This window comes from Rattus rattus, chromosome 5 (genome assembly GCF_011064425.1).
Source record: "Rattus rattus isolate New Zealand chromosome 5, Rrattus_CSIRO_v1, whole genome shotgun sequence".
Taxonomy (NCBI): domain Eukaryota; kingdom Metazoa; phylum Chordata; class Mammalia; order Rodentia; family Muridae; genus Rattus; species Rattus rattus.
The window spans coordinates 136,706,511-136,733,884 of NC_046158.1; the positions used below are offsets into that span (position 1 = coordinate 136,706,511).

Here is a 27,374-nt window from a genome sequence, read left to right on the forward strand (position 1 = left end):
GTAAGCCAGCCCCAGCTAAATGTTGTCCTTTATAAGACTTGCATTGGTCATGGTGTCTGCTCACAGCAGTAAAACCCTAACTAAAACAGTTCTCAAATAAAATGCATAAAACCTTTGTATTATAAGAAGCCTTAGGGGTTGGGTATTTAGCTCAGCGGTAGAGCGCTTGCCTAGTAAGCGCAAGGCCCTGGGTTCGGTCCCCAGCTCTGGGGGGGGGGGGCCTTAAAGCACTAGAGCTGGCCAGATACCAACCCTCTATGCTATTTTGTCTATTTCCCTGTCAATAACCCTAAGATATCTCTTGCCATGTTCTGCCTGGAAGCTCCTCCTTTCTCTCTCTCTCTCTCCCTCCCTCCTTCTCTCTCTCCCTCTCTTCCTCACCCCCTCTCTCTCCTGTAGTCTGTCTCTGCCTCAGATCCCAAGCAGAAGAACCCAAGCCCCACCTACCTCTCTTCTGCCCAGCTACAGGCTGTAGGCATCTTTATTAGCCAATCACAGATAACTTGGGGGGCAAGGTTAATACAACAAAAGCTGAACTATGTGAGGATCTCCCTGTCTTGGAGCAACACAGAATTTAGCATTTGAATACAAGCAGCATTAGACCAACCCAGTAGAGAAATGAACATTGTGCCAGCAGCAGATGGGTCTGGTCCAGAGAGATGGGGCCACACTGGCACCTGCATCAGCCTGTGAAGTGTTCTTTAGAGAACTGTATACAGGCGAAAGGGTTCCTGACTTCCCTGCCGTAAAGAATTTCAGGATGAGCCTGTGTGAAGCAGGGCTGGAGTTTCTTAGCAAGAGATTTTTATGAAGATTGGTATAGAGGGGACCGGGAAAAGTGCACACACAAGTGTAAGTCTGGGCTCCAGTGTCTCAGTGGTACCAAATACATTATTTTAGCAGCTTCTGAAATGGCAAATGGCATTGTGCTGTTGTAAAAATATAAAAAATAAAATGCTGTCTTTTTACCAGCTCTAGGTCCGGGCACTGCAGTGCCCCAAGATATCTGCTAGATATCTTAGTCTCAGTCCGCAAAGCCTCTCACCCGCTTTGCTCCAATCTATATCACACTGCTGAAGGCCTCTCTCTGAGCCTGGCAGCAATCTCTCTACCTATCTAGTTCCCAAGGCAGGTTTCCATGCCAGAAACACACATCCCAACTCCGAGGCATCCCACACATTCTCCCAAATTCAATTCTCCACGTGAAAGACCACACAACACAATAACCTCTGATCCAATTGATAAGATATAATCGCCCATCTAAACATACAAAGCCTGGCACACACCCATCCCCTTAAGAGCATTCATAACAACCTGTAAAGGTACAGCGTGGAATCTTAACCTCAGCTTCCATGTTGTCTCTCGCCAGCTACTCTGCAGTCTCCTCTCTTCCATTCCTGTCACCTCCACTTCCTTCAAACTTTTCTCCCGCCCATCCTTCCTTCTTGTCCAACGACAGGCCTTGTTCTATCCTGTACTGGTTCTCACCTGTATTTTACAAATTAAATGGGGAGAAGGTTCAGAGAAAGTCACTTGAGTCCTGAGTAAGTGACTTGAGGCAGTGGAATTAGCATCAAAATACAGATAACTCCAGGGCTAAACACAGCAGCATTGTTTGAAAGACTTCTAATATATGCTTTTATTCACCCTCCCCCTTTCTTCCCTATCTATCTATCTATCTATCTATCTATCTATCTATCTATCTATCTATCTATCTTCGACAAGGTTTGTTTGTGTACCCCTGGCTGCCCTGGAACTCACTAAATAGATCAGGCTGGCCTTAAACTCAGAGAGATCTGCCTGCCTCTGGCTCTGGGGTTAAAGGCATATGCCAATACCAATCCATCATTTCCCTCTTTTTTGATAAATAATATCATAGGATGATCCAAGGCTTTCTTGAATGGGGTTACAAACTAATAAAGTAAAACAGAATTTGTACAAGAAAGTCATGTCTTTTTACTTGATTGGAGTTTATAGCTTTGTTTATGAGATATCTAGAATGTAGTATGCTTTCACCTGGGAAAGGGGGAAGGCCACACTTAGTCATATACCATAGTGTGGGTCACTGCTATTTTAACTTTATTTGAGATATCACTGTCTAAAAGGAATTCTGACTCTATGTAGGTAACTTTCACGACAAATTTTGATACTCATACTGGATTTTTTGATGCAAGAGGCAAGAGTCCAGGGTGAAGAGACCCTTCTGTTTCCTGCTATCTCCTTAATCTTAGCCATCTTTCTATTCAGCCTCCATCCCAGGCATGGGTCAAGACTGGCCTATGGAAAACATGCCCTCTACCCAACTCTACCTTCCTTCCGTTCCTTGTATCCAATACATTGTTACTTTTTTTTTTCTTTTTTTTTTTTTCCAGAGCTGAGGACCAAACACAGGGCCTTGCGCTTGCTAGGCAAGCGCTCTACCACTGAGCTAAACGTGTGTGTGTGTGTGTGTGTGTGTGTGTGTGTGTGTGTGTGTGTGTGTGTGTGTGTGTATGTGCGTGTGTGTGTGTGTGTGTGTGTGTGTATGTGCGTGTGTGAATTCACACACACACATACCCACACACACATGCTTTGAGGAGTGTGTGGGCACTTGTGTGTTTTACAGGTTAAAGGGAAAACTGGGTGTTATTCCTCAGGAACTTTCCATCTAGTGTGTTTTGTTTTTGAAACAGTGTCTCACTATGTGGCCCTTGCTGGCCTGGAATTTACCAGGTTGGTTTTGAAGTCACAGAGCTCTGTCTGCCTCTTGAGTTCTGAGATTAAAAACCTGTGCACCGCGCCTGGCTAGGAATGAACATTCCATCCCCACCACCCAGACCAGCTCCACCTTTCTTTTTTAAGACAAGGTCTCTCACTGGTATGGAGCTTGTAAGGTAGTCAGGCTGGTGGGCCGGAGAGCCTCCGAGATCTGCCCGCCCCCACTTCCCAGCACTGGGATTGCACACTACCACACCCACATATTCTGTGGGTTCTGGTGATTAAACTCCGGTCTTTCTGCTTGTGTAGCAAGCACTTTGCCGACTGAGTCATCTTCTCAGCCCTACTACCTCCCACTTTTCACCACTTCTCAATCATCACCATCACTAGGAAAGTTAATAATATATCACCCAAAGGATTACTCCATTGATGATAAAGTCCTTAAAATATACTAATTTCTCCACCTCCCCCGATACACCAACACATCAGGCTCTGGGACACATTTCATACCAAAGGACCGCATACCTCTACTTTCCTTCTCCTATTATCCTTGCTTGCAACTGTTGCTGTAATAAAATGCTCCGACTGAAAACAACCCAGGGAGGAGAGGGTTTATTTCATCATACAAGAAAGCCAGAGCAGGAACTCTGTCTGCCTTACCCTCTGGCTCACCCAGTTACCATCCTAGAGTGCACTGGGCCCTCCTACATTAAATACCAATTAAGAACATGCCTTTACAGACACAGCCACGGGCCAGTCTGATCGCAGCCATCCCTGAGTTAAGGTTCCCATCTCTTACATGACTCTTAGTTCGTATTAAGTTGACAGCTGATGCTATGACACCAACCACCCAGGGCCCACAGAAAGCTGCCTTGGTTCAGCGTGTTTGTGGCATCTGTCTTGCACGGGTTGACTGTTGTGCAATGGCTAATGCCGTCTCTCTGAGGCCTTAAGGGACTTGCTTGGCTTTCCCAGCCTAAGCTTCCTTAACCCTTCGATGGAAAGGAGACGTAGCCTTTAGCAAGGCAGGATATTGATCAGTGCGAAGTAGTTGGGATCCAGTCAAAACAGAATAATCAACAGCATGTGAAGGGCTGGGGAGTATTTCAGTGGGTGAAGTATTTCCTGTACAAGCAGGAGCACTTGAGTTCCAATCCCCAGCACCTATGTAAGATGGTGGCTTGCATCTCTAATCCTAGCACATGGTGATCCTGGGGTCCTCCAGGCATCCATTTTAGCAAAAATGGCAACTTTTATGTTCAGTGAGAAACCCTGTCTGGGGAAAAAAAAAAAAAAGGAAAGAAACAGAGGAAGATTCCCAACATTGACCTTTGGCCTCCACATGTTCCACCTGCACATCCACATGCACACATATGTGTACACTGTACACAAACCATACACAGAGCTGGGTGGTGGTGGTGCACGCCCTTAATCCCAGCACTCATGAGGCAGAGGCTGGCAGATCTCTGAGTTTGAGGCCAGTCTGGTCTACTGATAGCCAGGGACACACAGAGAAACCCTGTCTCAAAAACCACCACCGCCGCTGCCGCCACCACCACCGCCAACAGCAACAACAACAAAACCAAATAAACAAAACCAACCAACCAAAAACCCAGACACAGAGACAAAGAAAACAAAACAAATCAAAGGAGCGCTCACCCTGTCCTGTGTTCTGAGTAGAAGCATTCCTATCCCCATGCGTTCTCTTTCACACTGCAAACACTGCGACTGCGCAGACAGGAAAGCTAGAGACAAACCTGTCATAGAGCTCTGCAGGGAGCTAATGGAGGCATGTGGGGCACAGAGAGAAGATAAACTCAGCCGGAGTCCTCTCAGGACTTCCAGAGATAAGGAAGTAGCTGAGCCTGAGGCAGCCACGCTACACATCTTCCTATATTTGGAGACAGATAGTAACAGGCTTCAGAGTACACGCATCTGCATATTACCTACACCGCATGTGCCAGCATACTCCCCACATTACCTGTAGTAGCACGCCAGGGCTGGGCTGTACGTGTCACACACTAGGTGACTTGAGCAGCAGACATTTATCAGTTCCAACAGCCAGGAGTCTGAAACCAAGTAGTCCGATGGCTCTTGTGAGGGCTTAAGAGATCTGTTCTACAGCTATCTCAGCTCCCAGGGTTCCATGGGGGAATTTTGTTTTTTGGCCTATAGGAGCATCCCTCCGTGTTCGCCTTCATCTCCACATGACATCCTCACATGTGCGTCTGTGTCCAAGTCTATTGACCTCATTTTTGTCTTAAAGTGTGTTTGTGTGTCTGTGTGTGTGTGTGTGTGTGTGTGTGTGTGTGTGTGTGTGTTCATGTGTCTGCATGTTGTGGGAAGGGGCACTCATGCAATGCCAACCATGCGGAGGTCAGAGAATAACGTAGTGGAGTAAGTTCTCTCCTTTCATTTTTATGTGTGTTCTGGAGGTTGGACTCAGGCTCCCAGGCATCCGTATGCAGTAGCATCTTGACTGAATGAGCCAGCTCCTTGGCCCTCTTGTTTGTTTGTTTGATATAAGATTGCTTTATTTAGTCCTGGATCTCCTGCCTTTACCCTTCCGGTGCTGGGATTAAAGGTGTGCCTCCCCCGCCCCTGCCACCCCTCTCCAAGGTTTCTCTGTGTGTCCTGGCTGCCCTGGAACTCACTTTGTAAACCATACTGGCCCCGAACTCACAGAAATCTGCTTGCCTTTGCCTCCCAAGTGCCAAGATTATATGTGGGAGTCACCAAGTCCAGCAACTGATTTACTTTTATAAAAATCCTGACTCCATAACTTCACAAAGCTCATTTCCTGTCATGACAATGACTACAGCAAAAGGGTAGCAGACCTCACGGCCTACATGGCCTCCAAAGAATAAGAAGTCCTGGACCACCCACCCCAGCAAGAACTGGAGATGGAGAGGCCCTGTCCCAACTCAGCCCCCCAGCACCAAGCCCCATCACGGTTTCCATCCTAGACCCTTGGAAGGAGGGTAGGGGCCTAGGGAGCCCTGCTCTCTTCAATGCCATTCATAAGGTTTACTGTAACCCCTTCCCCCACAAAGATCCCATCTCCAAACAGAATCACATTCTGGAGAGTAGAGGTCAAGTTCCAATATATTGTTGGGTGGAGGGTATATAACCCATCTCATAAAACATCTTTTTTGGGGGGCAGGTATGGTGGCTCACACCTTTAATCCCAGCATTAGGGAGTCAGAGGTAGATGTTATCTCTATGAGTTCAAAGCCAACCTGGTCTATATAGAGAGTTCCAGGCCAGCTGGAATGACACAGTGTGATCCTGTCTCAAAAATAAAACACCTCCAGACAAAAACCACTGTCTTTATCCATACATATTGGGCCCTTCAGGTCAGTCCTGTAGACCTCATCTTTCTTTAGCTTTTCTTCACACACACACACACACACACACACACACACACACGTACATACACACATACGCACGCATGTACACATGCATACACACATATAACACATGTACACACATACACACATGTACACACATGTACACACACACACAAACACACACTCATATATAAGAATGTTTTGGGGTTGGGGATTTAGCTCAGTGGTAGAGCGCTTGCCTAGCAAGACCAAGGCCCTGGGTTCAATCCTTAGCTCTGAAAAAAAAAAGTGTTTTGCCTCCATGTATGTATGTGTACCATGTGTGTACTTGGTACACACAGAGACCAGAAGAAAGCTTCTGATTTCCTGAAATTGGAGTTATAATAGATTTTGTGCCAATATATGGGTGCTGGGAACCAAACTGAGGTCCTTTTGTAAGAGCAGCAAGCACTCTTAACCACTGAGCCCTCTCTCGAGACACTAGTTACTTGCTTATTGCTATTATGCTCTGACAAAAGAAACTTAGGAAGTTTTGGTTCATGGTTGACAATTACAGTCTGCTGTTGGGAGGAAGTCACAGCAGCAGGAGTTTGGGACAGCGTACTTGAGGATTCATCCTCAGCATTAGAAAAGAAAAAAAAAGAAAACCCAGAAATCCATCTACTCAATTGATTTAGGGGTTGGGCATGGCTTAGTAGGTAAGAGTGCTTGTTGACCAGGCCTGAAGGTCTCAAATACCCAAAATAAAAAGCCAGGCATGGCTTCACATACATCTCGAACGCCAGTGCCAAGGCAGGGTGTCTACAGGATCCCTGGGGCTTTCCCAATCTCAAGGGAATAAGGTGGAATATAATAGGACACCTGATTGACTCCTCTGGCCTCGGCATGCATAGGCACGTGCACGTGTGTGCATATGCCACACCCACCAACACCCACTCACCATACACATAATTAAAGGATTTAGGGGTCAGAGCCACATCAGCTGACATGGGACTGAAGGATGAACCCTAGAGATCATTTTATCTGCCAAGCTGAGTTGTTGACTGGAAGCTTGGCAACTGCCCATGTGAACCTATGTGGGACTTCCCAGGAATGGTCCAAGAGCAAGCAAAGAGGAAGTCACAACGTTTTTCTGTCTTCATCTCGGAACTCAAGCTCTGTATTTCCCCAATATCCTATGGGTCACATTGGTCAGCATGGGAGGAGACTGTAAAAGGCTAGACTATCAGGCACCAATAACATCACTGTCCATTATAGAGGCTGGTTACCACCCACTGCCTAAACTCGGCCTCCATTCTTAACTCATTCATCTCACTTAATCAAATACCTGTTATTTGCCTTCCAAACATTTATCACATTATAGATTCTATATCTACTATGTAACTTACTCTGACTATAAACTCCACGGAAATCGAGATGTTCACGGGTCTCTTTTTTCTCTTTTTTTTTTTTTTTTTTCGGAGCTGGGGACCGAACCCAGGGCCTTGCGCTTGCTAGGCAAGTGCTCTACCACTGAGCTAAATCCCCAACCCCCACGGGTCTCTTTTTAATTTATTACGATGATTTGGTTTTGTCTGAATTATAGCATGTGAATGTTTGTCCTACCCCCTATATTGTAGGTCTCTGGCTCAGACTTAGAACTGAGTTCTAAACAGCGTGGAGACCGTCTGTAATCAGAAAGGAAAATTGCTCCAAGTTCAAGGCCAGTAGGGACTACACTGTGAGACCTTGCCTCAAATCAAACAAAAATTCATTAAAGCTTCAACCTTCAGTGTGTATTTAGGAAACAGCAGGAGGAGGACCGCGAGGAAACCGTGGCTCCGATAAAGCCCGCTGAACGGAATCTGCGGCTGTCCGGGGCACATCGCTTCCGGGTCACAAGGGATCACTTCCGGTGCGGCGGCACGGTGTTACCGGAGGTAAGTAAGTATTCAGGTGCGGGTTACCGGGCCGGAGCTTCCTGGAGGGCGGGATCGGGACGGCGCTGCGGGTTACAGCGGCTTCCCGGGGCTGTGGACGAAAGTTACTTGCGATGGCAGTCTGTGTTCCGAGGAGACTGGGACCTTCGCCCGGGCCCTCGCTAGAGTTCTTCAGGGCCAAGGCCCAGCCTACCCTCCGCCAGGTGGAGCCCGGACTTGGCTTGTCGGGTGTGCCCTGTGTTGCTATGTAACCTAGGGCATCTCGCGTTTCCTCTCTCGGTCGGTCTCCTGCTCCGCAAAGAGCGCACATAGGATAAGGATAAGGAGGCTATGAATGTATAAGTTCGTAGGTGCACTGTGTGCTTGAGAGAAAACTCTTGTCAAAGAGAGGGACGGTGAATGCAATAGCCTCTAACTTATCTGCGGTTTCAGTTACCTGTCACCTGAATACAGAAAGTGGAAGACTCCAGAAACAAACAGCACAAGGCTGGCTTTTACTTGGTGTGTTTTGAATAGCGTGTTGAGAGCTCAGTAGTAGAGCCTTAGTGTGCTTGAGTCCCACATTCAAGCCCCGCTACTGTTCTTCCCAGTCCTAGGAAAGTTAGCGTGATGACGTTTTACCTCTTCCGGCCTTGCACATACATCATCTTGCTTGGCGTAGCCCTCTATATATGCTCCCTACTCATTAGTCACTTAGAACAGCCGCCTGAGTTCAGGTAACCCTTATATCAGCACAAGAGTAGTAATGATAGTCTTTGGGGTTTGCCAAAACAAAACCAAACATTGCTACTGTTAAGTAAAAAGGTGCTTTTTTACTAAAAGAAACAGTTTTTGTTTTTGCTTTTAATTTAAAGATCCAAAGATCCTTAAGTTAAAATTGCTAAAAAATCTTTGGTGAGAACAAAATGTTTGTTTGTTTTTCCAAGATAGGGTTTCTCTGTGTAGTCCTGGCCTTCCTGGAACTCACTCTGTAGACCAGGCTGGATTCACGTCTGAGATCCACCTGCCTGTGTCTCCTCAGTGCTGGGATTAAAGGCATGAGCTACCACTGTCGGGCAAAAACAAATCTTATATCTGTGAAATTATGAAAAAGAAAGATTTGTGTTGACTATGGTATTGCACCTCTGTAATTTTAGCATTTGCGACTTGAGGCAGAAGAATAGTGAATTTGAAGCCAGCCTGGGCCCAATTGTCAGACCTTGTGTAAAAACAAATTAGGGTTGGAGCAATGGCTCAGTAGTTAGGGTACTTGCTGCTCTTCCATAGGGCCCAGTTTCCGTTTCCGCTGTTCACATCAGGCAGTTCACGATCACGTCTGGTTCCAGAACCAGGATGGCCAGTGCTTCTGGGACTCTAGGTCATGAGCACATACATGCAGTCACAGCAGCTACTCATAATTAAATATACATCTTTAAAAAAATTAAAAACTGGGAAGGGGGGGTGATAAAAAAAAAATTAAAAACTGGCCAGGTGGTGGTGGTGCACACCTTTAATCTCAGCACTTGGGAGGAAGAGGCAGGAGGATCTCTGTGAGTTGGAAGCCAGCGTGGTCTACAGAACAAGTTCACTGAAAGCCAGCCTAGTCTGCAGATCGAGTTCTAAGACAGCCAAGGCTACACAGAGAACCCTGTCTCAAAAACCAAAACAAGACAAAAATAAAAATCGGAGCTGGTGGTGCGGCTGAGTTGGAAGTGTGCTTACGTAGTATGCAAGAAGCCTCGGGCTTTACCCGTAGCACCTAAGACTGGGGGTGGGGTGTAGAGCACTCCTACACGCCTTGGCTGCATAGCAAATTTGAGGGCTACATGGGAACTTTTCTGAAACATCAATAAGTAGTAGTTTTGCTTTTGCACATTGCCAAGGTTACAGCCATAGTGCGTAGTAAATGTTTACTTAGGGTAGACAGGGCATCACAGTTGTGAACAGAAGACATAGACAAAGAAAGCCTTACTATATGAAAGCTTCAGCCAGGCGGCCCCTGCAGGAAACAAGAACACAAAGCCACTTTCAGTGAATAGGGGGTGGCCACACAGGGTTAGGGATGGATTTGTTCTGAAAAACAGAATCTCCATAGAGGCTGTAGCTGCCAGTGAAGAAGCTTCTGCTACATTCCCAGCAGAAGAACACATGAAGGTGATTATGAAGAGCCAGCAAGTGGGGAATTGGACGGCAGATGTTGCCGGTGTGTTTCAAATTCTACATACCCCAAAGGACGCCATCATGACCTTTGATCCTTGGATGGAACAGAGAAGCAAAGGCATCCATGCGATTACTTAAGGAGCATGTTCCCTGCAACATTGTCGATAGAATTAATAAGACAACTGCAGATTGGTATGCTGTTAAAGTATTTATTTATTTATTTATTTATTTATTTATTTATTTATTTATTTATTTATTTTTAGACAGGCTTTCAGTTCTGGCTGGCCTGGAATCCAGTAGGTAGACCAGACTAGTTTTGAAATCACAAAGATCTGCTTGCCTCTCTAGTGTTGGGATGAAAAGTATATGCCACTGTCCCAAGCAACCTCAATGTCTTTTTGAACAGTTTTATTAACTGAAGTTTTTAGGGTAAGAGTCGGTTCTGGCAGTGCCAACAAGCTAGATTTGGCTACTGATGGTTAATATTTTGACTACTGAGATAGCTAACAGTGAAGATGAGAAAAGGAGATGTATTCAGTGTGCCCCACATTGGGAAAAGGAAGGAAGGAAAGGATCCTCTGGCTTCCAAGCGCCTCCCCAAGCACTGTCAGGGGGTTAGGCTTGAATAGAGGGGTGGAGGTATGCTATGCAGTCCTGGTCAGGATGAGGCCCTGCCTGTCATCAGTCCATCACCCGCAAAGTGGTCTGATGCTTTGAAAAAAACTGTGAAGTCTTTCTGGACAGGTTTCCCTTCGGACTGGCTTAAGTGCTTCATCCTTTCTCTTTCCCCGTGTGTCTTTGATTCTAGTGCCAGGGACGCAAAGGCAAATGGATCTCTGTGAGTTCAAGGCCATAGAGGTCTACATGTCTTGTTCCATGGTGAGATTCTGTCGTAAGCAAACAGAATATCTCTTGATGGTGCTTACAATAACTTTTTTTTTTAAAGTCTTCAGCTGTCACATTCCCCAACCACTGTCCCCTCTGCCTCTGACACCCAGCCATCCCCAACATAACTTGGCTTGACCCCCTTTCATGCAGTGTCAGAAGGTCCGAGGCCACCTAATGCTGCCTCACAACACCCACACTTTTATTTCACCAGACAGGCACCGTGGCACCTACTCATCCCAACCTGATGGTTTGCTCCTGGGGACCAATCCTGTAGCCTTTATCACAGGGTGTGTGGAGAGGAATTAGGGTTCAGTACTGTGCTTAGTATCTGGCATCCTCTGGTAAGACAGAACAACTCCGTGGCATCTTATCCTTTTTTAATTTTATGTATGTGAGCACACTATAGCTGTCTTCAGACACACCAGAAGAGGGTATCGGATTCCATTACAGATGGTTGTGAGCCACCATGTGGGTGCTGGGAATTGAACTCAGGACCTTTGGTAGAATAGTCAGTGCTCTTAACCACTGAGCCATCTTTCCAGCCCTAGCATCTCATACTTTTAAACGACAGTAAATGAATCAGTCATATTTTGCAAGATGTCTGCCCTGGAGTTTCAGTACAGCAACTACCAACTGTGATTCCCCTAGGGCCTGCTCACCTCTCCGCTAGACTCTTACCAGTGTTAAACAGCTTTTGGGAATTGTTATGATTGTTCCAATGCAGTATCTACTGATACTTATCGATTCCCCTGCCTCTCTATATACATGCTATGTGGATGCTGCAGCTTGAACCAGGTCCTCTGAAAGAGCAGTCTTAACCACTGAGCCATTCATCTCTCCAGCACTCTGCCTCTTTACTGGGAGTCTCAGAACAGCTTTTGAAACTCTCCTCATCAGGAAGCAGGATCCCTGTCCAGAGTCTGTACAGCACTGGGGAGCAATTGGGAGATCCCGAAACCTCTGCCAATTTGAAATCTACATTTTTAGAGTTAAGACTTGATAAGTATTGCAATCCCTACATACACCTGAAGTTATTTATCTTGAAATGGTGGTTTAAAAGTATCTTAGGGCCTGGGAATGTAGTGCAGGTGAAAATGCTTGCCTGGCATGCATGACAATCCATCTGGGTTCAGTCCTCAACACTGCATAAACTGTGGTTCATACGGTGATACCAGCGCTTAGGACGTAAAGCAGGAGGTTTGCAATCACCGTTAGATGCCTGCCGAGTTCAAGGCCTGCCTAGGATATGTGAGACCAGCTCAACAAATATTTAAAAACAATTTTAGCTTTATGGCTATTTTGAGATACTGTTACTCTCTAGATAATGAATGAGCCCGTGTCAGGACAGTACCATTAACTGGAATTTCCATGTTCAGATCTCGTTTCCGCTTAAAGCCCTGCCTCTGCACCCTCTCCAAGCTATCACAGTCCAGGCAGCCTCTGGAAGCTCCTCTCACCGGCTGGGACGGTTTCTCAGAGCACCTCTGTTGTAGATGAAGGTTTTGAGGACTACTCTCGAGTTATTTTGCAGATGTACCTTTTTCTTGTGAGTGGACTCAGCAAAGGCTCTGAGAAGGAAGGCCGTCAGCCTGCTGTGGATCTAAGAGACATGGTTGATGTTCTCCAGGGTCGCTTGGCTTCTCCTGCTTTTACATTGTACTTCTAAAAGAAAGTCACGATGTCCTTGAGACACATCATCTGAGATTGTGGAAGTGTATGCTCCACACATGCAGGCAGAGTGGCTACATAAATAGTTGTAATTCATGTGAGAGATGTGTCTGTTGTCTGCCATAGACTTATCAGCCCTTTCTCTTATCAGTATTTATTTTATACCCTGAGTTCCTCATTCTTGTATCCCAACTTTGGCCGCTAACTCCACACTCTTAACAATTCCCTGGCGATGTTTGGTTTTGCTTTTTCTGTTTTTAAAGCACTGGCATGCTTTCTGCCCCAGGCCCATCCTGTTTATTTCTGCTTAGACATTAGCCACTTCTGTAAGGACTCCTGGTTTCTTTTATGGAAAGATGGCCCAGAGACCAAGATCTGGACACAAGGTGTGGTCATTGCTTCTGGGACACTTTATTTCTGTGCTCTCTCAGTGGCCAGAGTATGGTATCTGTGTGTACGTGGCTCTAACTATTTCTGTATGCGTCTATATTAAGATAAGTACACTATGCTGATGTCTCTAACCCTCAATTATTACCCTGTGGGTGACTGTAGCCTTCCTTTTCTTATCTGGAACCTTCTCCCCACGGCAACAGACCCATTTCTCCCTTTATTCACTTATAGTCGGTTCTGTGTGTGTGTGTGTGTGTGTGTGTGTGTGTGTGTGTGTGTGTGTGTTGATTCACAACTAGACCTAGCATACAACTAGACTAGATTTCTTTTGTTTGTTTTTGTTTTTTGAGACAAGGTTTCTCTGTGTAGCCCTGGCTGTCCTGGAACTCAGTAATCCACATGCCCCTGCCTCTAAGGCTGGGATTAAGGCATGTGTAATCATGCCCAGCTGGGGAAACAGCTTTGACAGGTAGTGTGAGGGCATCTACAGCTCCTTCAGCCTCTAGTTTTAGAGTCGCCTCTTATCCTCAGAGTCACTCATGGCAGGACCATGTTCTCGCCACCTCTCTAGTGTGTTTAGGATCGTCAGATTCAGAATGGTGCCCTGCATCCCACTGTGACCATTTAAAGCCATTTGTGTACCTTAAAGCTTCCTCTTTGTGCTGTGACTTTCGGTTTTGACCTTCGTGCTAACACCTTCTGTTTATAGAGTCAAGCTGAGCAGTCCCTCCATCCCTCCAAGTGTTTGAGCTTCATTCACAGTTTGTCCGTCCATCCTGCTGTTTTTCTATTCAGATTATGTCGTAACCTCAGACTTATTCCTCCTTGGCTCCTGTCAGAAGCACTTCTGTGAGCGTCCTGTTTCTGTTTTTGTCCCCTGGTCTGCTCTCTGCACAGCAACCAGGGAGATTGTGGGATTTCTTTGCCAGGCACCCCATAGTGGCTTCACTTTCACCCAGAGTGAGAGCCAGAGCTCTTATAATGGTCCACACGGCCCTCCCCAGAGAGTTCTCTCTCCTTCTTACCTTGGAGCACATTCCTGTCCTGGGAACTTTGCCCTAACTGTTCCTCCACTCTGGAATATTCTAACTAGTGGTTAAATGATACTCTCTGCCTTCCTTTTTAGTGTGTGTGTGTGTGTGTATGTGTGTGTGTGTATACTGGAGACTGAATTCAGGGCCTTGTGTATGCCTCTGAACTACCTCTGCAGTCATTTGCTCTCTTACCTTAGAAGAAATGTCCCTTTCTTAGCCCTTCTCTGACCACCCCCACATAAAATAACATGGCGTTCCTCCTCCTCTGGGTTTTTGCATTTTAGTTGACGTTGTACTGTATGTGTCTATAAGCACTCCCTAGAATGGAAGCTTCGTGACACACCACAGTGGCACCTGTCCACTGCGATCCTCTGCGAGTGCAAGCCTTGTCATCCCAGTGCATGCCAGTGTTATTTCATTGGTTAGACAGGGCTGTGGTCACTCTGGTGATACGGTTGTTTCCTTTTCTCAGTATCGCATTGCCAAACCTCCCCCAGCTTGTCTTGTGTTTGTGTGCCTGGTGTGCCGTCCTTTCAGTGAAGTCCCATGGTGTACATGCTCCATCTCCAGCTGAGGTTAGTGTCCCCTTCCTGCTAGACACTTCCTGCCTTCCAGTGTTAGCAATGGTGCTGCCAAGACTGCTTTTGTACCTGGAGGCCCTTTCTTTTTAATTATTTCCTTAATCTAAATTCTAGGAAGTAAGTTATTCAGACAGAGGATATCATCCATTTTATGACTTGTTATATGTTGGCCTAATGACCACTAAAGGAAAAAAGGCCTAAGTATATTATGGCTTTGGGCACATTTTTTGGTGGACTCCAAGTGACATCAACTCTCTAAGAAGTCAAGAGATAAGCTACAGTGTAGCTGGATGCCCACAGTCAGCTGTGTACACCACCCCCAGCCTCCTGACACCTGAAGTTTCCATCACAGTACCCTTAATCTTCATAACAATGGCAAGACTGAGTATCGCTGCCCTCATAGACTCTCAGGTTTGAGCATGAAGCATGGACAAGGGCACTAAGTTTATGAGGTGCCACGGGAGGAGTGAAGCTTTTTCTTCAGCCTTGGTACTAGGGCTGGTGCCCTGAAGAGCCTTGTCAGTTCCTCCCCTGGAGCTGGGCTGGGCTGCCTTGGAATTCACTTCAGGGCCAGCTTAGGAGCTGCTCCAAGCAGTCTGCCTGCCTCCAAGCCTCGTACCTTGTACATGACCAAAGATGGTATCCTTGAGCACCATGCCCCACCTGATTCACCGTAATTGGAACCAGCCGACACGGCTCTTTCCAGAAGCCAGATCCTCCCCGGGAAGCTCTGAGGATGGGGGGCAGGACAGTGAGTGAGGGGTGGCTCCTGCTCTGAAAGGCTTCTAGAATAGACTGAACTGATACGAGAATTGTGTATCTTGCTAGCCAAGCACATGACCTTTCGGAGTGACCAGGTCAAAAGGAAAACAATAAACATTTGTGTGGTACCCACTCTGTTTGCATTGTCCGCCATCTTGTAATCCTTATGTGTTTTTCATGTTGGAAAATCATTTGAAGTAGAGGAGCAGCAGGGCCCAAATGGTGGAAAGCCATATGGACAGCCTCTGGGGGACAGGGCTAGTCTGTAGAGCCATGTACTGTATGCTTAGCTAACATGGAGAGGATAAGAAGCAGGTAAGCCAGACACGAAGGTACGGTCCTGTAATCTCAGTATTCCGGAGTTGAAGACAGCAAGATAGGAGTTCAAGGCCGTCCTAGGCTATGTGGGAACCTATGTCAAAAAGTAAAATGAAAGAAATAGTAAACAGAGAAAAGAAGAGCAAAATTTTGTTTTGCGTTAAAATGAAGCATAAAGTTTGCCCTTTTTTGGGACAGTCTTGGATTGCCCAGGCTGGCCTTGAACTTGTGATTCTCCTGCATCCACCTCCCAAGTCCTGGAATCATAGATGTGAGCCTCTGAATGTAGCTCAAATTTTCCACTTCTAGGAATAAATTCAGTGTCGTTGGCCATTTGTATTGCTGTTGCCAGTACTTCTGGAACTTCTTCACACTCCTAGTCAAAAACTCTCATCCTACCTAGACACTGGTTTCTATGGCTGCTCTGACAGTTTATGCCTCGCCCCCTCCCCCCATCAGCAGCTGTGGTGGTTTGAAGGAGAGTGGCCTCCGTAGGCTCATATGTTTGAAAGCTTGGTCCCCAGTTGGTGAACTGCTGGAGAAAGATTTTGAAGTGTGGCCTCGTTGGAGGAGGTGAGCCACTGAGGTTTCAGAAGCCCACACTACGCCCAGACTCTGCCTGCTGACTGCGGGTCAGGATCTAAGTAAAGCTCTTAGCTACTGCTTCGATGCCATGCCTGTCTGCTTGCTGCCATGATGGTCATGGACTGACCCTCTGAAACTGTGAGCAGGCCCTCAATTAAAAATTGTCTTTTATGAGAGTTGCCTTGGCCGTGGTGTCTCCTCACAGAATAGAGCAGAACCTAAGACAGCAGTGCACACAGCTTCTTCCAGTTTCCCCATCTTGTTACTGACACTTGGTGCCTGCCTGTGCTTCTGATGTACTTTTTATAAAACATTTTAACCCCTACTGTGTGCCATCATATCTATCCAAGATCAAAACCAAGCTTCAGGCTTGGCATCGGGTAATTTTACCCCGGAAGCCATGTCACAAACCCTGCCATCCTGGTTTTGAGACTGAATCTTACTATACTGGCTGTGTTTGTAGCACAAGCTGGCTGTGAATTCGTCCAGCTGACTACTGGGATTGCAGATGTGACCTGACTGCCCCTCCCCCACTTGTTTTTTTTGGTTTTTAATGCTGATTTTTAGGGGTCAGAGGCACACTTGCTGCAGCATGTAGGTGATGGTTGGAAGAGGACTCTCCTTCCATCATGCAGTGCCTGGGATCTAATTCAGGTTGTCAGGCTTGGTGGCAGATGCCTTAGCTAGCTGAGCCCTCTCTGGCCTCTGCTTTGTGACTTAGGTTTAATTGTTGCCGCCTGGAAGTTCTTTGCCTATCAGAATGCTACATCTTTACCGTCAGTGTGATTCACGTCTTCATCCATTCTCTGGGCTGTCTTTCACTCTGAGGAATGTCCTCTGTGAACAAAAGGTCTTGATCTTTTTGCGGAGTCTAATTGACTTCTTTCTTTTGTAACTTGTGCTTTTGATGTCACATCCGGGAAACCACTGCCAAACCCAGTACCATAGAGATTTCCCCCTAATGGTTTTATAGTTTGGACTCTTAGATCTAGATCTTGAGTCAGTTTGAATTAGTCTTTGTATGAGGAACAAGGGGACCGGCTACCTCATCGGTTTGTTTTGTGGGTAGACATTATTTGTTGGTACCACTTATTTAAAACCTGTCCTCTCCTGCCTATGCGTGTTGATTTGAAGCTCTCTGTATGTGTTCTCATGTCAGTAGCTCTGCTTTGATTACCTTAGTTTTCTACTAGTTTTGGACATCATAAAATAAGTTCTCCAACTTTTTTTCCAAATTAAGTTAGATTAGTTTTAATGGTTTAACAGTGTGCCATTTCAACATATAATCAGCATAAACATTGTTAGTGAGTTTACATTCTTTCATGATAAGTCTTGAAATTTGTCTACATTTAATTTAACTGTCATTTCGGTTCAGACCAGCTGCATTTGGGGCCACATGAGTGTATTGGGTAGCTCAGAGTTCACTGGTAATTGCATGGTATGGCACAAGTCTCCCTTTGAAAACACAAAGGCACCCGTGACACCTGATACTATAGTACATTTGTCTCCTTATTGTTGGGGTGGTAAAAGAAAGCCATTTTAGGTGTCATGATAACGAAGAGGCAAAGGGGGAGGGTAACACAAAAGGCTCGATGGGGAGGGTGACCCTTGTGCTCAGGCTTGGCATTAGAATAGGGGTCTGAATAGCAGTCATGGTTGGAAGGCTGTTGTGGGCAGATCGCAGCTTCATGGAGGGCTCGGCGTTCTTGGAGAGCCACAGCAGTTCTTCCAGCGTTACCAGGTATTAAGAATGGAATAGGATGGGGTTGGAGTGATGGCTCAGTAGTTAAGAGCACAGGCTGTTCTTCCAGAGGCCCAGGGACCAACTTACAACTGTCTATAACTCCACTTACAGGGGATCTGACACACAGACATACATGCAGACAAAACACCAATGCATGTAACACAAAAATGAATAAATCATTAAAGAAGAAGAAAGAAAGAAGGAAGGAAGGAAGACAGAAAGGAATGGGAACCAGAAAGAAAGAAAGAAAGAAAGAAAGAAAGAAAGAAAGAAAGAAAGAAAGAAAGAAAGAGGGGAAAGAAAGAAAGGAAGGAAGGAAGGAAGGAAGGAAGGAAGAATGGAATAGGAACCAGGCAGTGGTGGCAAAAGCCTGTAATCCCAGCACTCAGTAGGCTAATCTAGGCTAGCCTGGTCTACAGAGGAAGTTCTGGGACAGCTAGGGCTACGCAGAGAAACTTGTCTTTAAAAAAGAGAGAGACTGGAGGGCTGGTGAGAAGAGAGGTGGGCTAAGGTCTGACTGGTCACCCTGTTACCTATCTACCAGCTTTTGTGTATGGGCTGGGGCTTCCCCATATCCACTTTGTCTCTCCATTCAAACTTGTAGTTAGAGCTGGGAATGGCACACATCTGCATGCCAGCCCTTGGGAGACAAAGTCAGGAAAGGAGACAGATCTTGAGTTCAAGACCAGCCTGATCTAGATATCCAGGACAGCCAGCACTACATAAAGAGACTGTCTCAGAAAACAGAACCAAAAACAAAACAAAACAACAACAACAACAAAACCCCAATAAACAAACAAACAAATAAATAAAATAACAGCAGCAAAAAGTAATTAGAACTTAGCGCTTTTCTCTGCTTTACTTTTTACTTGGTCAAGTTTTAAAAGGGCCGGGTCTCCCAAGGCTTACACCAGGTTCCAGTTTCCCTTCCTAGCCATGTGGGTCCCCATTTCCACCCTGGGGTCTCCATCTGCTTTTCTTTCTATCTCTAATACTCTTCCCTCAGATTACAAGCGTGAGTCCCTCCACTTCTACCCTGTTCTCATCTCTGTTTACTGAAGACCTGTGGCATCTACAGAGGTCTTCCCTCCCACCCCATACAAGACCAAACGTCTCCCAGTTTCTCTCCCCATACAGCCTGGCTCCGTGGTTCCCTGTCTGCCTCCGTTCGTCAGTCTTTGGTATTCCTAAGTGTAGTTTCACTAGGTGGGTGACTAGATAAACCGAGTCAGATGGGTAGTTGGTGATCCTCAGTTGGTAGAGTGCTTGCTCAGCATTCCTGAGGCCCTGGGTTCCAGCCCCAGCATTTGGAAGGCAGAGACAGGAAATCCGAAGCTCATGCTCATCCTGGGTTAATAGCAGGCTCCAGGCCAGCCCAAGACGAGTGAGACACTCTCTCAAATGCAAAACAGAACGAAATACAGAGATATGCAGGTCTTTATGAAAGCATCGGTTGGAGATTTTTGCATTTGCTTATTTATCTTTATTAGCTTTATATTCAGAAGACAGCAAACACTTACAAAGTGGAAAGTGTGTGCATATTTCCTCCAGTTAGATTCAAGAGTGACAGTTGCTTCCTGTTCTTGTGTATGTGTGCATGTGGTGTGTGCATGTGCACCGTGGGACCACGCAGAGATCACATGGAGAAACCTGACCTTCGCTCTTTCCTTTAGAACTTGGTTCTGGAGAGCAGTGAATCTCAAGAGACCCCTGGCAGTGGTGCCTTGGGCCATGGCCTCTGACCTGGACTTCTCGCCTCCCGAGGTGCCTGAGCCCACCTTCCTGGAGAACTTGCTGCGGTATGGGCTCTTCCTGGGAGCCATCTTCCAGCTCATCTGTGTCCTGGCCATCATCGTACCCATTCCCAAGTCCCAGGAGGCGGTGAGTCCTTCCCTAGGACCTTAGCTTTGTAGATGGCAGGCTAGGTTCTTATACCGGGAAAACCACCCGACAGGTTGGCCCCTTACCAAGTTAGCCTGGTCCCTGGAAGCCTACCTGATGGATCTTTTTCATAGTTTTGTTTTGTTTTTGTTTTTAAAGGCAAAAATCTTTTTTTTTTTTTTTTTTTTTGGAGCTGGGGACCGAACCCAGGGCCTTGCGCTTGCTAGGCAAGCGCTCTACCGCTGAGCTAAATCCCCAACCTAAAGGCAAATTCTTATTATATAACCTAGGACTCACCCCAAACTCTATCTTCATGAGTCCTGAATGCTAGGTTTCTATTAAGCGCTATTTTATTTTATTTTATTTTATTTTATTTCGAGACAGAGTCTAGCTGGCTTTAGACTTGAGGTAGCCTCCTGGGACTAGCAGTGTGAGCCATCACGAATGGCTTCTGGTAAGCCTTTCATTAACTCCTTGCTCGTCAGACTAAGAGATGTGCCTCTGCCTTCAAGGGGTGTCTCGTACTTAATGATGCATAGTCCCAGTACTTAGGGCAGGAGGATTGTGAGTTCAAGACCAGTCTGGGCCGGTTAGTGAAAGCCTATCTCCCAAAATTGGGTGGGGGGGGAGCAATAAATGTACCTCCAGGAGAAGTACAATATCCAATATGAGTGACTAACTCATCCCTGGGGGAGGGCTGTGTTGTTCCTGCTACAGACGGGAAATGCGCAGATGTCTGCCAGGTGCAGTGGGGAGGACAGGAGAAATGTGTTCCGAGGTAGAGGAAGTGCCTGCGAGGAGCTGGAGCACTACAGGACTGGGCTAGTCCAGGGACCTAGAGGTGACGCTGGCTGCCTCAGAGAGGAGGGTGAGCGGTGCAGTGGAGGAGTAGGCAGGGCACAGAGGGTTTGAAGATACATGGTGACAGGATCACATTGGCTTTGTGTTTGTACACTGCCCCCATTTTCTTCTGATGTTGATTTGTTGAAGAAACCAAGTCTTTATCATCTGTGATCTATACGTCCCGCAATTTGGATGACTGCTTTTTTGTGTGGCTGCTGCTCCCACAGGAAGTTCCATATGAGCACCTAAGGCCATGCAGTCATTGCTGTACTCATCATGACTGGTGCTTAGTGTAGACAGCAACATGGTGTCTGGCTCCTGTGCACTGAGAGACCGTCGTAAGTTCAGATGGTCTCTCTGACCCTGAAGTCTTTGTCCTAAATGGCTGTAGTGTTGGCTGCTGCTCTCCTGAGACTCAGAATCCCCTCTGCAGTGCTAGCTGCAGCCACTGAGTGAGGCTCTTTGTGCTGAGTTCAGTGAGCTATGACCCCGGCTGGGGCTGGGAACTGAACCCAGGTCCTCTGCAACAGCAACAAGTACTCTTAGCTGCTAAGCCATCTCTCTAGTGCCCTGTTTTGATGTCTAAATTACACTTACTTGTTTATTTGTTCATTGGGAGTGTGTGTGTGTGTGTGTGTGTGTGTGTGTGTGTGTGTGTGTGTGTGTGCGCACGCGCGTGCGCACTTGTGTGGAAGTCAAAGGACAACTTTTGGAGTTGGTTCTCCCCCTCTGCCATGTGTGTTCTGGGATAGAGCTCAGTTTGTCAGTCTTGGCAGCAGACACTTTACCGTGGGAACTACTCCACTGACCTGGGCTTTATTTCTTTGTTTTGATACTTGAGTTAGGGTCTTAAACCAAGCTGTCCTTAAACTAGCTGTCCTCTTCTCCCACTTTACCCCCCCAAGTGCTGTGATAACAAGAAGTGTGTGCCAACACACCCAGCCACAATATGGTTTTTTTTTTTTTTTTTGGTTCTTTTTTTCGGGCTGGGGACCGAACCCAGGGCCTTGCGCTTCCTAGGTAAGCGCTCTACCACTGAGCTAAATCCCCAGCCCCACAATATGTTTTTTAAAAGAGAAGTTGCCCCAGGTATAATGGCTCACAGCTATAATTACAGCATGCAGGAAGCTAACGCAGGAGGATTGCTGTAAGTTTGAGGGCAGTCTAGACTCAAGGAAATTGTCGGCCAGTTTGGACTGTATACAGTGAGACTCTATCTCAGTGGAAAGAATTGGAATTCCTATTGGGTATTTAGAATTCAAACTGAAGACTCGGATATTTTTTTTTTCTTTTTTTCTTTTTTCTTTTTTTTCGGAGCTGGGGACCGAACCCAGGGCCTTGCGCTTGCTAGGCAAGTGCTCTACCACTGAGCTAAATCCCCAACCCCAGATATTTTTATTTTGAGTTTATAATTGAATCTTAAAACATTTTTCACATTTGTTTGTTTGTTTAGATAGTTGGTGTGTGAGTGTGTGTATGTGCCACTGTGTACGGAGGTCAGAGGACAACCATCAAGAGTTGGATGCTGAGGGTCCCTGGGATTGAACTCAGGTTGCTAGGCTTGGCCTTTACCCACTTTACCCACTGAGCTATCTTGCCAGTTCTAAAGTTCTATCTTTGGTTTATATTGGCAGCCTTATTTCATAGAAAGAGTAACAAAATGACTAATGTGTTCTGTCCTGCCATGTTGGAGGTCACCAAGGCCAACTTAGATTTAGTGATGGACTAGGAGGCCTCGCACCTATGGTTACCGCAGTAAAAGGCTATAGAGAAGGCATGGGATAAAGCTGGGGAGAAACTGACCCAAGTCCAAAGTGCCCTGACTGGAGCCACACAGATGTGTCCAGCTCCAACAGCGAGGAGTCCATAGGTCACGAAACATTGTCTAGCAAGGAACTCCTTAGAGAGCCTGTGTCCAGGTTGTGTATGTGGGCTGCGTTGGGCTGTCTGAGACATATCACATAGCAGAGGTTGCTACGTTCCTGCTCTTCCTGCCTCTAGATCCCTAATGGAATTTTAGACATGTACTACCACGCCTGGTTTATGGGGTGTTTGGAACTAACCCAGGGCCTCATGCATGCTAGGCAAGCACTCTACCAAATGAGTGACATCCCCAGCCTATGAACATGGCCACCAGCTAGTAGTTTTCTTTTTCTGTGACAGTATTGGGCATGAGATCTGGGGCATCGCCTACTGAGAGGCAAGTGTTCTACGCATGAGCTGTAACCCTAGCCCACAAGGCGTTTATTAGGAACTGGTCATATAAGCACTTCCTACCGACTGTATCCTCAGATTTCAGAGTTGCAGACCACAGATGTCCAGCATAAGCCGCATTGCTTAATGGGGTAGGCACAGCGCACTCTTACCAGCTGTGGGCATGAGGAGAGCCGTTAGAGATCCCAGCGCCCAGTGCTTGTGAGGACCAGCCGGGCCAGTAGGGACCGTCCATGCGGCAGCTTCTAGAAAGATGGCAACTGTGTTTCAGGTTACACACCTACAGTGTGTGATTATCACTGACCCGAGACTCAGGCGGGAAGCTGGGGGAGTTTGCCATGAGACGGGTGCTTCAGCCTCTTCTCTGTGGGTCACTTCACTCTGGAAGACGTTAGGTGCATTTGCTACAGCTTGGTTTTAGTTTCTAGGAATTTTTCTTTTTAATTTGTTTTTGAAATCTTATAAAATGTTTATATAACATTTCCAAACTGTGTAACAAGGAACATTCATAGAAGTTTCCTTTAATCTTATTATGCCCCCACCACTCCCTGCTTCCTCCCATAGGGAGCCATTTTTATTACTATGATTCATCTTTATCATTTTGATTCATTGTTGTTTTTTAAAGCAAATAAATGCTGTGTGTTGTGTATATATGAATATTTGTGCGTTTGTGGTCCTTCCTCTGAGGCACTGGGCTGGCACATCGCCATAAACCTACTTTCTTCTTTTTTCTTTTCCCTAATGCCTCACTATGTAGCCTTGGCTGGCTGGAACTCCTCTGCATGTAGAGCAGACTGGCTTCACGCCTGTCTGTCTCTGTCTCTGTCTCTGTCTCTGTCTCTGTCTCTGTCTCTCTCTCTCTCTCTCTCTCTCTCTCTCTCTGCCGTGCTGAGATTAAAGGCATATGTCACCATGGCCTGCTGTTTCTTAATGCACAGCAAATCCTGGGGACTGCACATCTTGGGGTTTGTGTTCTGAAGCTCCTGCTTATGCAGTGGAGAGGGTGATGGGTCCTGGTGCAGTGGGGAACCAAGTCACAGGAGCAGGTATGGTATGGGTCCAGGGGAGGAGGCGCACCAGGTTTTAAGTTTTTAAAAAGTGCCCTTAAGGGGCTGGAGAGATGGCTTAGGGAACACCGGCTGCTCTTCCAGAGGACCCAAGTCCAATTCCTAACACCCGCATGGCAGCTCACACCTATCTGTAACTCCAGTTCCAGGCCTTCTGCTATCTGACACAGACAGACATACATATTAAAAAGTAAAAAATTACATATTTAAAAAGGTGCCTTTAAGGCACCTCGGTGGTCTGTCAAGTCAGCAGGTGGGTTGCGGGTCTGTAGAAAGAAGAGGCTGGGGACAAGCAGTTAGGACGTGAAGGCATGTGTCAGAGGACAGTGAAGCCCTTAGAGCATGGAGAGGAAGTCTCCCAGGAGACAAGAAGCAAGATGAGAAAAGGACTCCGAGCTGGCCCTGTGGCACACAGCTGTAATCCCAGTAAACTCAGGACTGATTTGGGCCGCATAGACACTGTCTGCAGCAGGGGTATGGAAGTGCTCAGTATTTGTAAAGTGCTTGCTGTTCGACATGAGGACCTTAGCATCCACAGTGCATGTGACTCCAGTTCTGGGTGAGTGAGACGGACAGAATATTAGGGCTCGTTCGCCACCAACCTAGCTGAAAAATAGCAAGTTCCAGGTTAGGCGTTTCTTCTCGTTTCTGTACCACATACAGCACGTGCACATTCTCATGCCCATATACACAGGACAGGGCAGAGCTTGGAGGGGCTCTAGCATGGACAGACTTATGGCCCATGCTGGTTTCCTCCGCAGTGTATTCGGGGATTTTGTGGATGTCACCCGTAGTCACAGCTCACTTTAAGAACATAGTCCCTGGCCTCAGTTCTCAGCCAGGGCATGCTGTGGGTGTTATAAGTGACAAACCTATTGTCATTAGCTACCCCTGCTGAAGCTGCTCTGGCTCTCCGGGGATGGGGGTGATAACTTGTTTTATTTGGAGAGCTAGGAAGGGAAGCCATGTTCCGCCTATTGTTCTTAACCCTTTGAAGTGAGCAGAGGCTTGGAGCCATCCCACAGGCTAAGGTCCTTTGAGCAAGGAGTTGACAAAGAGCTGAGAAATAAGCTCCCCAGATCAACTGAAAGTTCCACTCTGACCTCCACATGTTCACTGTGACATTACCCCCCCCAACCCGGTAATGAAGTTTTTTAAAAAATTTAATACATGTCTCCTAAAAACAGCAAAAAATATGTTTTAAGTTCATCTCCTAAGTCACCAACAAGCAGGAAGCCCTAACTTTTTTTAGAATAAGAATTCATCGCAGTAAATCGTTTTGCTTTTCTTGGAGTTCACGGGCAGGGGACACAGGGAGCTGTCTTCCTAACTGACCTTTACTGCGTTAACTTAGCTTTGGTTTATTTTGCTGAAACAAGACTTCCCACTCTAGCCCATGCCAGCCTTAAACTGAGAATAATAGGCCTTCCTGCCTCAGTTTCCTACGTACTGGACTTGCAGGCATGTGCCACCATACAGAACTGTCTTAGCTGTCTTTGTGAATGCATGTGTGTCTGCGTAGAGGTCAGAGGGTAACTCACAGGGATTGGTTCTCTCTACTGTGTGCACTCTGGGGATTGAACTCCAGTCAGCAGCTTGGTGGTAAGTCAGTTCACCTGCTGCTCAGCCATCTCACTGGCTCCAGTGTTAGCTGGTCAGGAACTCACTATGTAGACCAGGCTGTCCTCAAACTCAGAGATCTGCCCACTTCTCTTCTAAGTTCTAAGATTAAAAGGGTATGCCATTATAATCTACCCTTTTTCCTTTAAAAAAAAAAAAAAGCTCACTAGGAGAGATGGTTCAGTTAAAATGGCTACACCTAAGCTTGGCTTCCAGCACCTTCATTGGACATCTCATAACACTTATTATAACTCAGGCTCCAGAGGATCCAACACCCTCCTCTGGCCTCTGTAGGCACCTGTATAAATACACATACACATAAATACAAATAAATAAATAAATAAATAAATAAATCTTAAACAACAAAAAACTGGGGCTGGAGAGAAGGCTCAGCTGTTAGGAGCACTGGCTGCTCTTGCAGGGGACCTGGGTTTGGTTTCCCAGCACCCACATGGTGGCTTATAACCAACTCCAGTTCCAGCAGGTCCCATCTCTGTGGGTACCAGGCATGCCCATGGTATACATTTAAACAAGGAGACAAATCACTCATGCACCTAAAATAACATACGTCTTTTAAAAGTTAAAAAAAAAAACCCAAAACCAAAATCTTCTCAGTGGGTTAGCAGTAGTGGGGATGATGATGATGATGCTAGCATAGAGTAGTGAACCACGTACTGCCGTAGGCTAGCATATGGCCCCTGGAACGAGGGTTCTGCCACCAACTTCCTTCTGTATGTTGCCATGAGACAGCCTCCTCCCCTCCCACAGCCGGTAACTAATGCGCACAGTGCTGAGTGTCTAACAGCCGTCGGGGGTGGAGGAAGAAGGGGGCTTTAACTGGGGGACAAGGGAGGTCTTAGGGAGCCTGGGAAAGTAGGGGCAGCTTATAGAGGCTCCCTATGGCCTGAGGGCAGCGGGAGGTGCTTGATAGAGGACGATGCTACAGAGGTGGGGGAAGGGCCGAATGGGGTGTAGAGCTCAGAGAACAGTGCTGCTCTTTGCCGGTTTGCTTAGGGCAAAACCATCCTCTTGCTGGGCATGTAGACACAATTATTAGTGGCTTTTTGGGTCAGAAGATAGTATTTTTGGCTCCAGATGCTGGGAAAGCCTTTGAAAAGCAAAAGAATGTCTTTCCTGTTTTCCAATAAGCTGATTCCTTACAATGGTTTATGCCTTCAGCGCTTCAATACTTAAGAGATTATTTGAAAGCTCTTTAGGAGCTAATGGGGGGTAGGGGAGAACACATATAAATGCTTCCCACACTACCCCCTTCCTTTTCAGAGGAGAAACAAGAACCCATTGGCCAATGTAAGCCAAGCCTCTGGAATCCTAAGATGGAAGGTTTTCCCATTGACACCTCATTAAGCTAAGACCTGAGAAAACAGTTATTTGCTCCTGACTAAGGCCAAGGTCACACAACCCAAGTATTTTCCTGTAGGCTGAATTCTAAAATATGAGGTAACAGGTCCTTAGACTCAGACAAAACAGCAAATACATTTGTCTTTCAAGCCAAGTTTGGTTATATGGAGCATGGTAAAAAAGAATCTAAGGGACACTGGTGACCAGTGTGTAAAGGCCCCAAGCCTTTCCCAGTTCCAGAACCTGCATGATCGAAGAAGAGAACTGATTCAATAAAGTTGTCCCCTGACCTTACAATGTCACACGTGTGTGTAC

At 46.4% G+C, this 27,374-nt stretch overlaps 1 protein-coding gene across 1 annotated transcript in view; it reads left to right on the top strand.

The window, feature by feature from the left end:
- Nucleotides 1-7,837: 7,837 nt before the first annotated feature.
- The window catches only part of Manbal (mannosidase beta like), a 29,391-nt gene continuing 9,854 nt past the window's right edge, over nucleotides 7,838-27,374 (top strand). Inside the window, exons 1-2 of the mRNA XM_032904629.1 lie at nucleotides 7,838-7,966; nucleotides 19,749-19,956. Of these exons, the coding sequence (XP_032760520.1) occupies nucleotides 19,807-19,956 (150 nt within the window). The 5' untranslated portion in view covers nucleotides 7,838-7,966; nucleotides 19,749-19,806. The remainder of the gene's footprint in view (nucleotides 7,967-19,748; nucleotides 19,957-27,374) is intronic.